Source organism: Peromyscus californicus, unplaced genomic scaffold (genome assembly GCF_007827085.1).
Source record: "Peromyscus californicus insignis strain IS unplaced genomic scaffold, ASM782708v3 Scaffold_9__1_contigs__length_137607984, whole genome shotgun sequence".
NCBI lineage: Eukaryota > Metazoa > Chordata > Mammalia > Rodentia > Cricetidae > Peromyscus > Peromyscus californicus.
The window spans coordinates 81,995,319-82,008,326 of record NW_026294617.1 but is presented as its reverse complement, the minus strand read 5'-3'; the positions used below and the strand labels follow the sequence as shown (position 1 = coordinate 82,008,326).

Below are 13,008 nucleotides of genomic sequence, written 5' to 3'. Positions count from 1 at the left end.
CATCTATAAGCTCCAGAGGTAGAGCTGGATGAATCCTGTGAAATTACAGTAGGCTCATTCAAACTCTCAGAACATTCAAAACTAGTTCAAAAAGAGACATAAACCAATGCCTGCTACAATGTGGATTCTATTTGACAGTATGAAAAGAAATTGCTCAGGAATCCTCTGGGAAATTTTCTAGCTCATAAAAAAGAAGCATAAGAGTTTCTTCTATTAAATATAACCAGATTCAAGAATTCTAAAACGATCTAACAAACATAAAGCCACTATGAGCAGAAAAGCCTAGGCAAAAAAAGAATGATTAAGTAGAGAATGGAAATGATCTGGCTCTTTGAGGCTAGTTTAGCTACTGACCATACGGTGCCCAGAGCTAACCTTTACAGAATTCTTGACATATAGAGTAATATTTTTTTATTTCATTAATCACACTGATTCAAAATTCTTGTTTATAGCCATTACATCTTCATGAAATTTCAGCCAAAAAAAAAAAAAAAAGACAGGAAAAGAAACTGCACCTTCTTTTCTAAACACATTGACTTTGCCATCTAAATAACACAAGTCTCTAGACAATTGGACATCCCATTTAATATCTACTTCTATGCCTACTCACTCTAATGTGAAACCTATCTATTGCCAGGATGAATGAAGTATATATAGAATCTTCAATAAGTGCAAAGATGTATTCAAAGTATGAATGCATCACCAAACATTAACCAATTATCTGCAGATAGCAGACTGACAACGACCAAAATTCACAATAATGACATTTAAAAATCCAAATGTTAGAAGAAAAACTGTCAAGTAAATGTTTCCAAATAAAACCAAAGAGATAAGTAACAGAAAAAGGCACTTAGGGGCTGGAGAGATGGCTCAGTGGTTAAGAGCACTGATTGCTCTTCTAGAGGATCTGGGTTCAATTCCCAGCACCCACATGGCAGCTAACAACTGTCTGTAACTCCAGTTCTGGAGGATCCAACACCCTCATACAGATATGAATCCAGGCAAAACACTAATGCACATAAAATACAAAAATTACATATATATTTAAAAATTGGATGTCCTATATTAAAAGGATATATTTAAAAAAAAAAAAAAAAGAAAGGGCACTTAAATCAGGAGTGTTATTCTTCAGCTAATAGGAGTGGGAGGGTGGAGGAGGGAGGGAGAGAGAGGGTAAAGAAGGAAAGTGAGGGAGAGAGGGAGAAAGGGAGTGGAGGGGACACACACACACTGAACAAAGGAAATCAAGCATGTTAGAACTCCCAGAAATCAAAACAGACAAGACTATTTAAAGGGGTCTATCCAGTGATAACAATAACTGGAAAATGTATCTCCATACTCCAAATAAATTATCAATTAAATTTAATGAGAGAAAAAGAAAACTGCAGAATATACTAACTCAGCATATCCTCCATTTCTTAGAATGACTCTTGAAAATGTGTTGAATAAGCACAGGAAATAAACCTAGGAAGACAACAGTCACTGGTTGGTGGGGTAAAGCTTTAGCTGGGAAATCTTAGGTTTATAGCTGTTTAATGATCCTTCCACAATGAACAGAACTCCGACCTATCTCCAAAGGTAATCAAGATATAAATGGTATATACAAGAAAGCTTAAAGTTTATCTTATAGAACAGACAAACAGTAGTCACTAGAGGCAGGGAAGGTCAGCAAAGAGTGGGGGTAAAGAGAGATCGGAAAATGGAAACTAGAGAATTAGATAAGAATAATTCTACAGTTAGATTACATGAGTAAGCTCAATTAGACAGAACATTCTAGAAGACTTTTCTATAGTGCAGTAAAGTGACTTATGAAATTTACTTATGTTTCAAAGTAGAAGAGTGGAAAGATTTTCAACATTGAGAAATGAGAAGTGTTTGAGGGGATGGAAATGCTAATTACTCTGATTTGACCATTATATACATTATAGACATATATCAAATTACCACACTGGGTCTCATAATACATATAAGTACTATAAGTCCACTAAAATAAAAAAGAAAACTAATTGACAGTATTATAGAAATTCTAGAAAATTCCATGGGGGCAGGGCGCAGGTCTGGACAGACATCTCTGTGGTAAAAGTGCTTGCTATGCAAGCATGAAGACCTGAGTTCTGATCTCAGCACCCACACAGAGCCGGGCATGGACACACTTGTGCATTTGTAACCCAGTGCTATGAGGGTGCAGAAAAGAGGATCACTGGAGCTTGCTGGACACTAGTCTAGCACCTTGTTCACTGAGATACCCGGTCTCAAAGGAATAAAATGGAGAGTCATAAACAGATCAGGGCATTAAACATCCTCCTTTGGCCAATGCTCACGCACAGGTAGGTGAATACACCCACATACAAACATGTACAAATATCATACACATACACCACATACATAAAGAAAAAAAAAGGTTTCATAATAGCTACATGAGGGGTCATAATAAGAAAATCACACAGATAAGAAAGTCATTATAGTTCCAGAAGAAAGTAAACTTTCCTAAGCAATAAAAAGATTAGAAATTGTGCAGAATACACGCAAGAGAAATTATATCCTGCCTCAAAAGGGATAATGATAAACTTTAGTGAAAACAGAATTTTTTTAAAAAAGCACCAAATATAAAAAAGATCTAAATATAAAACTAAATTGTGACATATATATTCTTCTAATGAGTGATAACACCAGGACTTTGACTATGAATTTTTAGCCTACCATCTGAATCTTAAGTAAATATGAATGTTATTGCTATCTATCCAATTTCAGAATGCACCTATTGATAAAGCATTAAGAATCGAATGATGGTTTTAAAGCAGAATAAATTAGCTTCAATAATGTGTGAATACAGTTGACAGAGCTGGAAGGAACAAGCTAAAATAGGGTTCATCTAATTACTCAGAAAGTAGGTGAGAAAAAGGAATACTCATTTAGCATAGCATGTCTGCCATATTTTTAGTCTTTTTTTTCCTTTTTAAAAACATTTAAAATAATCAAGCATTCATTTCTTTTTGGAAATACACAGCAAAATGCATATAGTACTTAAGAATTCAGAATTTTAAGATCCATCACCATAATATATAAAAATTGCTGCGATCTAGTACTGTTTAAAAGTTTTGATTAATTGCTGTGTTTTAAGTACTGCATTAGTATATTGTGTTTGTTTGTTTGTTTGTTTGTTTGTTTGTGAGACAGGTCTCATGTATCCCAGACTGGCCTCCAACTCACTATGTAGCTGGGGATGTCTTTGAACTTCTGATTCTCCTGCCTCCACCATACCTGGATAAGAGGACTGCAAATGTATCTCATTTATGCAGTGCTAGGGGTGGAATCCAGGGTTTCCTCCATTCTGGGCAAGCAGTCTATCAATTGAGCTACATCCCCAAATTTCATATTCAGTTTTTACCAAGGTTTTCATGGATCATCTTAAGTGTCTAAAGCTATTTTATGATTTGGTAGTTTTCTCCTGTGGATTAGTCTTAACTTTAACTTAAAACTCATTTTGAGCTCCTAATTGTTTTTTTTAAAAAATTATTTATTTTGAGACAAGATCTCAATATGTAGCCCCCAGTAGCCTGCAACTCACTATGTAGATCAGGGTGGCCTCAAACCCACAGATCCACCTGCCTCTGCCTCTGGAGTTCTGGAATTAAAGGTTTGTGCCACCATGCCCAGCCTAATTTTAAATTGCTATTTCCACAGCCCAAGCAGATGTAAATTATTTTCAGTCTCACTGAATGATATTTTCTAAAATGCTAGAGTAAATCTACATTTGTTTTATGTGTGTGAAAGAGAAATATCTTAGCACATGATTTATCACAGCTTTATACAATAGCACAACAGTACATGTTTCACTCAGCAAACCATGGTTTCCTACAGTGCATCATGACAACAGAGAGAAATACAACAGTCCCTCACCTCAAGAAGGTCAAAATTTATTAAGAAACAAAAACAGTACAAAGATCACCAAGGAACCATGTTGTAAGACCAGATGAACTTGTCCTAAGCATCACAAAGGTGACGATGTTCAAGGTTAAGTGCTGAAGCTTTACTAAAATCTGCTAGGCAAAGAGGAAGGTGGGAGGGGGGTGAATTCAAATAAAAAGACCAGAGCAAGGGCAAGGGGCAATGGGAGACAACGGTTTGGAAACTGAATTTAGTACAGCTAGGAGAGAAGAAAGCAGATACAAAGGTACTGTATTATCAAAGATTTGTATAGGCTTCACTAGGGAGAATTTGCTCTTTTGTCCTACAGGCAGTTAGGATACAAGTTTTAAGAAAAATCAATTAATTTCTCAGGATACTGATAACCATGTAACAGGTTATCTGAACTAGGAAACTGACAACTTGAAATTTTACCTAAAGGAACTCTTCAAAACTAGACAAGTTTCCAAACCATGCTCGGGTGACAATCATTTTTATAAGCCACCTACTAAAAAGAATGGTTTTGCTTATTTGAGCAAATGAACATTTACTGACCGTCGTCTTTTGAAGGGTGACTTTGGCATGTCTGCTGTGGGGATCATTTGTTCTCCAGGTCTCACCCACATTATAGGCCCATCATCGCTCTGAGACCTACACTGTAGCTGGAGACTGGAAAGTGTACCCCAGGGCAAAGTCATCTAGAAACAAAGGAATGAGTTACATTTGAAAAAATTTAAGCTATTTACAGATAATTCCTATCCAAATAAAAGAACTAAAAACCATATCTCATGTGTATGTGATGAAATAAAAGCTGTATTGCTGAGATACATAAAAAAAACTGAAGTATTCAATACCAATACTTTTCTAAATAGTTTCACCATCTATTACATAAAATTTGATTTTAGTAAGCATGATTAACTTAATACTCTAATATTTAAGTGTCTACTGAAATAATGACATGAACATTAATAGTCTAAATAAACACTCACTTTTAGAAATGGTGATTCTTCTAACATATCAAGGAACTCTGGGAAATAATCACCAACTTCTTCATCAACTGCTCCAACAAGACTTATCTGCCGCATAGGACCTGCTCGGTAGGTACCACAGCAATATGTCCTGTTGACCTGAGATAAATGAAAGAGAAAGGGAAAATGGATTGAAATGCATTATGAAGAACAAGAAGTGAGTATTGTTCCCAGTATTAGTATTTCATCTGCATACTAAGAATTCAATGGTCAGTTCTTTGGACAAGCTAACCATCAGTCAGTCACCCAATCAAACTGTGAAGTCAGCCAAAAACAGAAATTATTTCAATGTGAAGGTCAGCCTACAAGCTCAACACCTCAAAGGAAGGCATTAAGACAGGTTTCACTAATAATAACTACTTAATTTTGGAAACCACTTTTAAGACAGAGTAAAACTGGCAGGGTAAAAGGAAAAAAATGCCATAGCCACATTAATCCTTCATGTCCATTGTATATTCCTTAGCTTAACCTTCACTTGAGGAAAGCTATCAAGCTACCACACTACTCTTAAGTTTACATAATTCAACCACCACAATATTAATAGTACCCAATTTACCAACAGCTCAGAAATACAGGTATTTAGGGCAACTGATGGGATATAAATAAAAATAAAGCATGTCTTCCTATTTGAAAAGAGAAAAGAAAAAAAGCCTAAAGGGAAGATGGAGTGAAGAAAGGCAGAAGAGGAGAATGAGTATAACCAAGTTTATTTTCATCCACATAAGGAAAAGCTTCACATCTTATAAGGCTACACCTTTGTGAGTACTAATGCTGTCTTCAAGTAACTGCCCCAAATTAATATTATTAGATTTTTACTTAGTGGCATAACCATCATCAGGCAAGTAAAAGTGCTATAAAATTCAAGTTCTAGATTTTGAGTACTGTAATGTTTAGTCTATTTGGAAAACTGTAAGTTCACATGTCTAGAGAAAGCCTCTGGAACAACCACACCCTTCCCAGTTTCATCCCTTTACTTACACTGAATTAGGTAGGCCTCTGGCTTCGCTTTACCTAGGTTTACTTCTGAGTCTCAGCACCCATCTGCCTTAAAGTTTCTTTCAGATCTAGCTTAGGCCTCAAGGTCTACTCTCACTCATACTCTAGCCTAGTCCTTGCACCAGCTGCCTAGCAAGCCCTAAGCCATTCAAACCACCAGCTCTACCTCAGACGTGTCCAATTAGGGACCGACAAACCCCTCATCCCTCAGGCCCACTTGTAACTGAGAATCATACAACTTGCCACTAAATTTACCCAGACATACCTTCCCCACATAGAAAACTACTTCAGTAATACCTGTGTCTACTTCCTCTTTTTATCAATTCTCCTCACTTCTTAAGCCACTACTCATGTCACTGCAATCTGGCTTCTGCTCATACCAGTTCCCCCAAACAGATCACAGACAAATCACAGTGTTTTCTAGTCGTCGGTTGTCCGAGCTTCTTTCGAGGCACCCTCCTCTAGTTGCAGGGTTGGTCTATTTCTCATTCAACATATTATCTAAGAGTGGCTTAAGTTATAATACCAATTTATTATACATATCCAGCTACATTCTGTATCTAATTCTCTAAATTAAAACTGTTCCTTAGAATCAGATCTGTAGGTACAACTTCTCTTAGTCAGGCTGGAGACACTCAAATGCAGTGCCTAGAACACTGAACACAATTTCTTCTAAGCTTTCCCTCTACTCCTAAACTTGTTTGTTTGTTGAGAGGGAGGTGATAGTTTTGTATTTGCTTCACCTAGCAATGCTAATAATTTTCTCAATTCCCAAATTAGGAATTTATAAGCCCTTTTCCTCATCCCTTAAATAACAAATTTTATCCCTCTAAGTAGTGCCTCGATGCAAGAAATAATCATTTCTTATCTAATTGCAAAAACTTCAAAATCACTGTCCCTACATGAGGGATTCCCATGAGCCATCATCCTACACAGTGCCTACAAATGATCTCCTAAGGAAAGACTACTTTACCATTCAACTTTCCTCTTCTAAAGGCTTCAAGTAGTTCCGTTAAGCTCAAAATCCTCATGGCTCATCAAGTTCCTTCTGATCTATTATTCCAAAAGAACTGTATGATTTGCCACATTTTAACACACACTCTAACCTTTGTTGGCTTCCAATTTTCACATGTTGTTACTGTCAACCATTATAATTCCAACTTATTCCTCTAGGTAACTAAATAGATCAATGAGAAGACAAATCTAAACAAGGTTTCCATGTAAAGAAATCAAGTGTATGAAATTTATAGGTACGGGACAAGTTGGATTTAAAGTCATAACTAGATTAAAATAATAACAATAAGGGTTTAGGAATAGAGCTCAGCAATAAGAGCACTTGACTGGCATGTGTGAGGGTCACACATCTAATACTCCAGCCTAGTCTGGCCACCTGCTTATTGGGACCTCAGCCTCCAGATTCTGGTCAGGACATACCCCATTCACATAACCCTCCAGGCCCTCTAACAAGACATATTCCAACCTGTCTGCCCAGCCAGACGCTGCACATCTTGCACCAGGGTCTTGTCAGGTGAGTACACCCTCTACATACCCTTCCCAAGCCCCAAACTCCAGGCTTAGATCAGGACACACACCCTGGATACCAGCCCAGACCTCTGTGTCCACCTAACTTCATTCCACCTAAGCCATACCCAATCTTTAGGATCAACCCAACCTTCATATCCTGTATTCTGTTCCAACTGGTTCTGTCCATATCAAACACAGACAAAAGAAGTCCACACAACAGATCTCCTAGCAAAAATACAAACAATAGTAAAGATCAAAGCAGTATCCTTCTCTCCCACCTAAATCCACCAGTCCTATAGAAATGTTTGCCAATGAAATTTTCCTAGATGAACCCCAGGACACAGAATTTAGAAGACCAATCTTAAACTTCAAAGAATTTAAAGAAAAAAAAAACCAAAAAACAAAAAACAACAACAACAACAACAAAAAAACAGCTCAAGAGAATAGATGCTTGAATAATGCCCAAAAAAACACAATATTGTGCTTGAAGCACTAGCTGGAGCAATAAGGCAAGAGAAGGAAATTAAAGAGAGACAAACAGGAAAAGAAAGCAAACTATCATATACATAAGAGATCCTAAAATCTCTACTAGAAAACTTCTAAAAATGATTGACAATTTCAGCAATGCAGCAGGATACATAATCAACTTGCAAAAATCAATAGCTTTTCTATACACCAGTAACAAACATACAGAGAAAAGAGATCATGGACACACTCCCATTTAGAATAGCCTCAAAGAAAAAATATTTAGGAATAAACCCAACCAAGGAAGTAAAGGACCTCTACAATGTAAACTCTAAAGCTCTGAAGAAGAGATAGAGAAGGATACTAGAGAATGGAAAGACACTCCATACTCATGGGTTGGTAAAATTAATACTGTGAAAATAAACATCCTACCAAAAGCCATTTACAGATTCAATACAATCCCAGTCAAAATTTCCATCTTATTCTTCACAAAAATTGAAAAAACTATCCTAAAATTCAAATGGTACCACAAAGGACTCTGGATAGACAAAACAATCCTGAGCAAAAGGAACACCGCTGGAGGGATCACCATTCCAGACTTCATGATATATGATAAAGCTACAGTAATAAAAACAAAATGACACTGACACAAAACCAGACATGGAGACCAATGGAACAAAATCAAAGACAAACATGAGTACATAGAACTACAGTCATCTGATAGTCGACAACATTGCCAAAAACTTACACTGGAGAAAAGAGAGCATCTCCAATGAATGGTGCTGAGAATCCCAGATGGTCACATGTAGAAGAATGAAATTAGACCTGTATCCATCACCTTGCCCAACTGGATCAAAGACTTCAATGTGAAACCTGAAGCACTAACACTGCTAGAAGGAAACATAGGCAGTACCCTACAGGATACAGGAATAAGAAAGAATTCTCTAAATTAGACCAGATTCGCCCAGAAACTGAGACCAAAAATTGGCAAACAGGACTTCTTAAAAACTACAAAGATTCTGCGTGGCAATCAATTGAATGAAGAAGAACCTCACAGAATGACAGAAGATCAATATCCAGAAATATATAAAGAAGTAAACAAAACAAACAAATGACTTTCAAAAATGAGCTTGGGATCTCTGAACAGAGCTCTCAAAAGAATAAAAATGGCTAAAATACATCTCAAAAAATGTTCATGGTCCCTAGCAGCTAGGAAAATGCAAATCAGAACAACTTAGAGACTTCATCTTACCCAAGTCAGCATGGCAAAGATCAACACAACCAACAACAAATGCTGGAGAGAATGTGGGGAAGAGGAAACCCTCATTCGCTGTTGGTGGGATTGCAAACTGGTAGCCACTCTGGAAATCAGTTTGGAGAATCATCAAAAACTAAAATTGAATATACTATGACCTAGCTATAACACTCCTTGTTATGCCTAAAGGATTCGACATCCTACACCACAGATACTTGCTCAGCCATACTCATTGCCCCTCTGTTCACAATAGCTAATAACAGAATGCTACAGGTCGCAGGAATATATTATAAGAACTCAGCTGGTTATGGCAAAGCCACTACCTGAAGGGATCAAGGAACTCCTCCAGAGGAAGTCAAATTCCAAGAGGCATTTGGTATTATTTGGCTTGTTATATATCAGCTGTCTTCTGTTATGAAAACCATGTGTGCCTTCATAGTTTTCCCAATTGATTTTTCCCTAAGAATTGCTAACAGTGTGGACTGATCACTCTTTGGACATATATGTTCGAGGTATTTGGAGAAGAACTTCAGGAAAGGCTTCCTTCCCCTTAGCCCATCCGTTTCTCACCTTTCAGCACTGGAATCAGTTATCTCCCTTAGCCACATTCAAGGACTAACAGAAGCAACAGTCCAGACCACCACATGCTAGTCTCCTGATTTAAGGTAAATTCCACAAGGAGACACCGCCTAGGTCTGGTGGACCTTAAGTAATAGCTTTACACAATTTAGCTTAGACCCTCCTTTCTTACAGCTTTACTAACTTCATAGACCCCTAACTTCTTACCTAACCACTTCTTGGAATGTAGATTGAGCATCTATATAGATCCCCTTTTTGATATACTAACTGGTCATTAGCACTCAGTTGACCTCCTCTTTTACCACTCCCATTTTGGATTGTAAAAGAAAAGACTGGTGGTCACCGCTTGAGGAAAATTCTTACCTGCCTTTATGACCCCGTAAGAATTCAAGCCTGGTGACCTGGCTCGAACAGGGGATTGCTATTGCTTGGGTTTATAACTGGATTCCTGGGAGACTTGGAAGGAACGTGGAGAACTGAGAGGCAGAGAATGGAGAGGAATAAGGAGGATTTTGACCAGAGAGAACGTGTGGACGAGATGGAAGACGAGGAAGAGCCAGATGGGAAAGTACTAGCTGGGTAAGAACAAGATGAAAAGGGCCTAGATGAGGCAGAATTAAGATGAGAGAATTAAGATAGAACTTAGAGGGAGCAGTAGATGAATAGAGAGAGAAATCAGGCAAGAAAGGAGCTATGCACAAGAACAGAACTGAAGCTGTGTAAACAGGATGTTATCCCAGAGGAATTAAAGCAAGTGGACTAAAGAGCTGGGTGTCCTGAGATTCTATTTCCCAAAAATAGTTCTCGCCATTCATAGTTTTCTCTCTGAGCTCCTGGGAAGTATTAATATTAAGGCTGGTCCCTCTAAAATCATACAAGAATAGAAAACTTAAATTCATCAACTGATGAATGAATAAAGCAAATGCAGTGGCACAATGGAATACTATTCATCTGTAAAGAAAAGTGGAATCTGAAATCATGAAATTTGGAGTTAAATGGATAGAATTAGACCCAGACCCAGAAAGACAAGCATCTCTGTTCTGTGGTTTCTAGATCCAAATCTTCAAATGTGCAAACTATGGTGGTCTGAATAAGAATGGCCCCCATAGGTTCATATATTTGAATACTTAGGCACTACTTGGCAATACTTGGGAGGGATAAAGAGGTGTGGCCTTGTTAGAGGAAGTGTACTACTGGAGGTGGGCTTTGAGGTTTAAAAAGTCCATTTCAAGCCCAGAGTCTGTCTCTCTCTTCTTATGGCCTGAGGATCCAGATGAAGAACTCTCAACTACTTCTCCAGCACCATGAATGCCTACATGCCACCATGCTCCCCACCACAGTAAGAACAGAGTAAACCTCTGAAAATGTAAGCCAGCCCCAATTAAATGCTCTCTTTCATAAGAATTGCCGTGGTCATAGTGTCTCTTCACAGCAATACAACACTGACTAAGACACATACGTATCTTCAAGTAACTGCAGAAGCCAGGAAAGTGAAAAATGGATGGGGGAGGAGAGACAATAATGCACTGCAAAGCAGAGTACAAGTGATCTGAAGGGAAAATGAAATAAGGAATGCTTTAGTTAGAGACAAGAAAGATAAATACAGATGGAGGGAGATAGGTAAAATAACGGAAAGGATGTCTGGAAAGCCATAAGGCATTATATTATTATCTATCTACCAAAATTACATATAATACATTTCTGTGTTAACATATATAGTTTAAAATTTCCATCTGGGCTGACAATGCTCCTCCCAAGAGTCATAGACTATGAAACAAAAAGCCCAATGCCAGGCAAAACCCCTCTGAGTTGTTGGTCACTGTTGTCCAAGAGCCTCCTAAAACATTACGGGTATTGTTGTTGCCCTTGATTGCCTACCAGAGATTGAAGAGTCCTTATTGTTGGACACCATGGACTTCAGGCATAGGACCTGGAGATTCAAGAGATACACCTTACCTGAAAGTCTCCCTCATGTTACCGGAAGACTCCATGGAAGATTCCAAGGGAGGAAAGCAACCAAAGGTCCTACCTAGCTGTGACACCTATGAACTACAAAAAGCAGTCTGGCACAATATCCCTAAGGTTGCAATAGCAGCACACATACCTTGGCAGTAACTAACTCTCTACTTGGATTTAAGGCCTGCTCAACAAGAGGGAAATCATACCTCTACTGGACACCTAGCCAACTACATGGGTACAATGAAAGGATGGATCTTGGAGGAGAACTGACAACAGCCACTTTACTAAACCAGCATAAATCCTAAATGCATTCTAAGTGTTTGTCCTTATTCACAGAGATAAAATAGGTCTCATTTCTCATCAAGGAAATATCTCCCTGCAACAGATGGAGAAAATTATAGAAAACCACAACCAATTAAAATGCATAGAACATGACAGTATGGTGTTCAGTTCCAACTTACACATCTATAAGCCAGCTCCTACACTTAAGGCTCAGGGATCATAGCAGAAGGAGGTCTGGAAAGAACAGGAAGTTTTCTGTGACACCATGCCTCCTAGAAATGTCAGAATAGCTATATCTATGAAATATTACCAACATGGCTACCTAAATAGATCTCAATAAGGACAACACCAATAGACAGGCTAACATGGAAAGGGAAATCTTACGGGGCCTAAACCCTAGACCAGAGGACTACAGGTAACAAGAAATGCTGAGAGCAGGAAAAATAGTCTTTCCCGGGAAAGAGCCCCCCAACTGGTTATCCACTACCAAACAGCCAAACCTGAAATCATATACGTACAAGTAACAGTATATGAACTAAGCAAGTGGAATTTATATACTTAGGAATATATATACATATATATTTATATATAACAACGGTTAAAGAAATAGAGGCCATGAATTTAAGAGAGGGCAAAGGGGGTACTTGGGACATGTTGGATGGAGGAAAGAGAAGGAGGGAAATTACATAATTGTATTTTAATTACAAAAACTTTTTAAGTGAAAATAAAAGTAGGCCGGGCAGTGGTGGCTCATGCCTTTAATCCCAGCACTCGGGAGGCAGAGCCAGCCGGATCTCTGTGAGTTCAAGGCCAGCCTGGTCTACAGAGCGAGTTCCAGGACAGGCAACTAAGCTACACAGAGAAACCCTGTCTCGAAAAACCAAAAAAAAAAAAAAAAAAAAAAAAAAAGAAAAGTAGTCATATCTCATGTTTTTATTTAAGGTTTAAGATAAATTACAAAATAGAGGTAGATATTAAGAATTAAGTCTAGCCGGGCGGTGGTGGCACACGCCT

At 38.0% G+C, this 13,008-nt stretch overlaps 1 protein-coding gene across 2 annotated transcripts in view; it reads right to left on the bottom strand.

The window, feature by feature from the left end:
- Rsbn1 (round spermatid basic protein 1) overlaps positions 1-13,008 on the bottom strand; it is a 53,905-nt gene that overhangs the window by 8,752 nt on the left and 32,145 nt on the right. For both annotated transcript variants that reach the window (XM_052730276.1, XM_052730277.1), the window contains exons 3-4: positions 4,896-5,033; positions 4,462-4,604 (exon numbers count right to left, since the gene is read on the bottom strand). In XM_052730276.1, the coding sequence (XP_052586236.1) occupies positions 4,462-4,604; positions 4,896-5,033 (281 nt within the window). The remainder of the gene's footprint in view (positions 1-4,461; positions 4,605-4,895; positions 5,034-13,008) is intronic.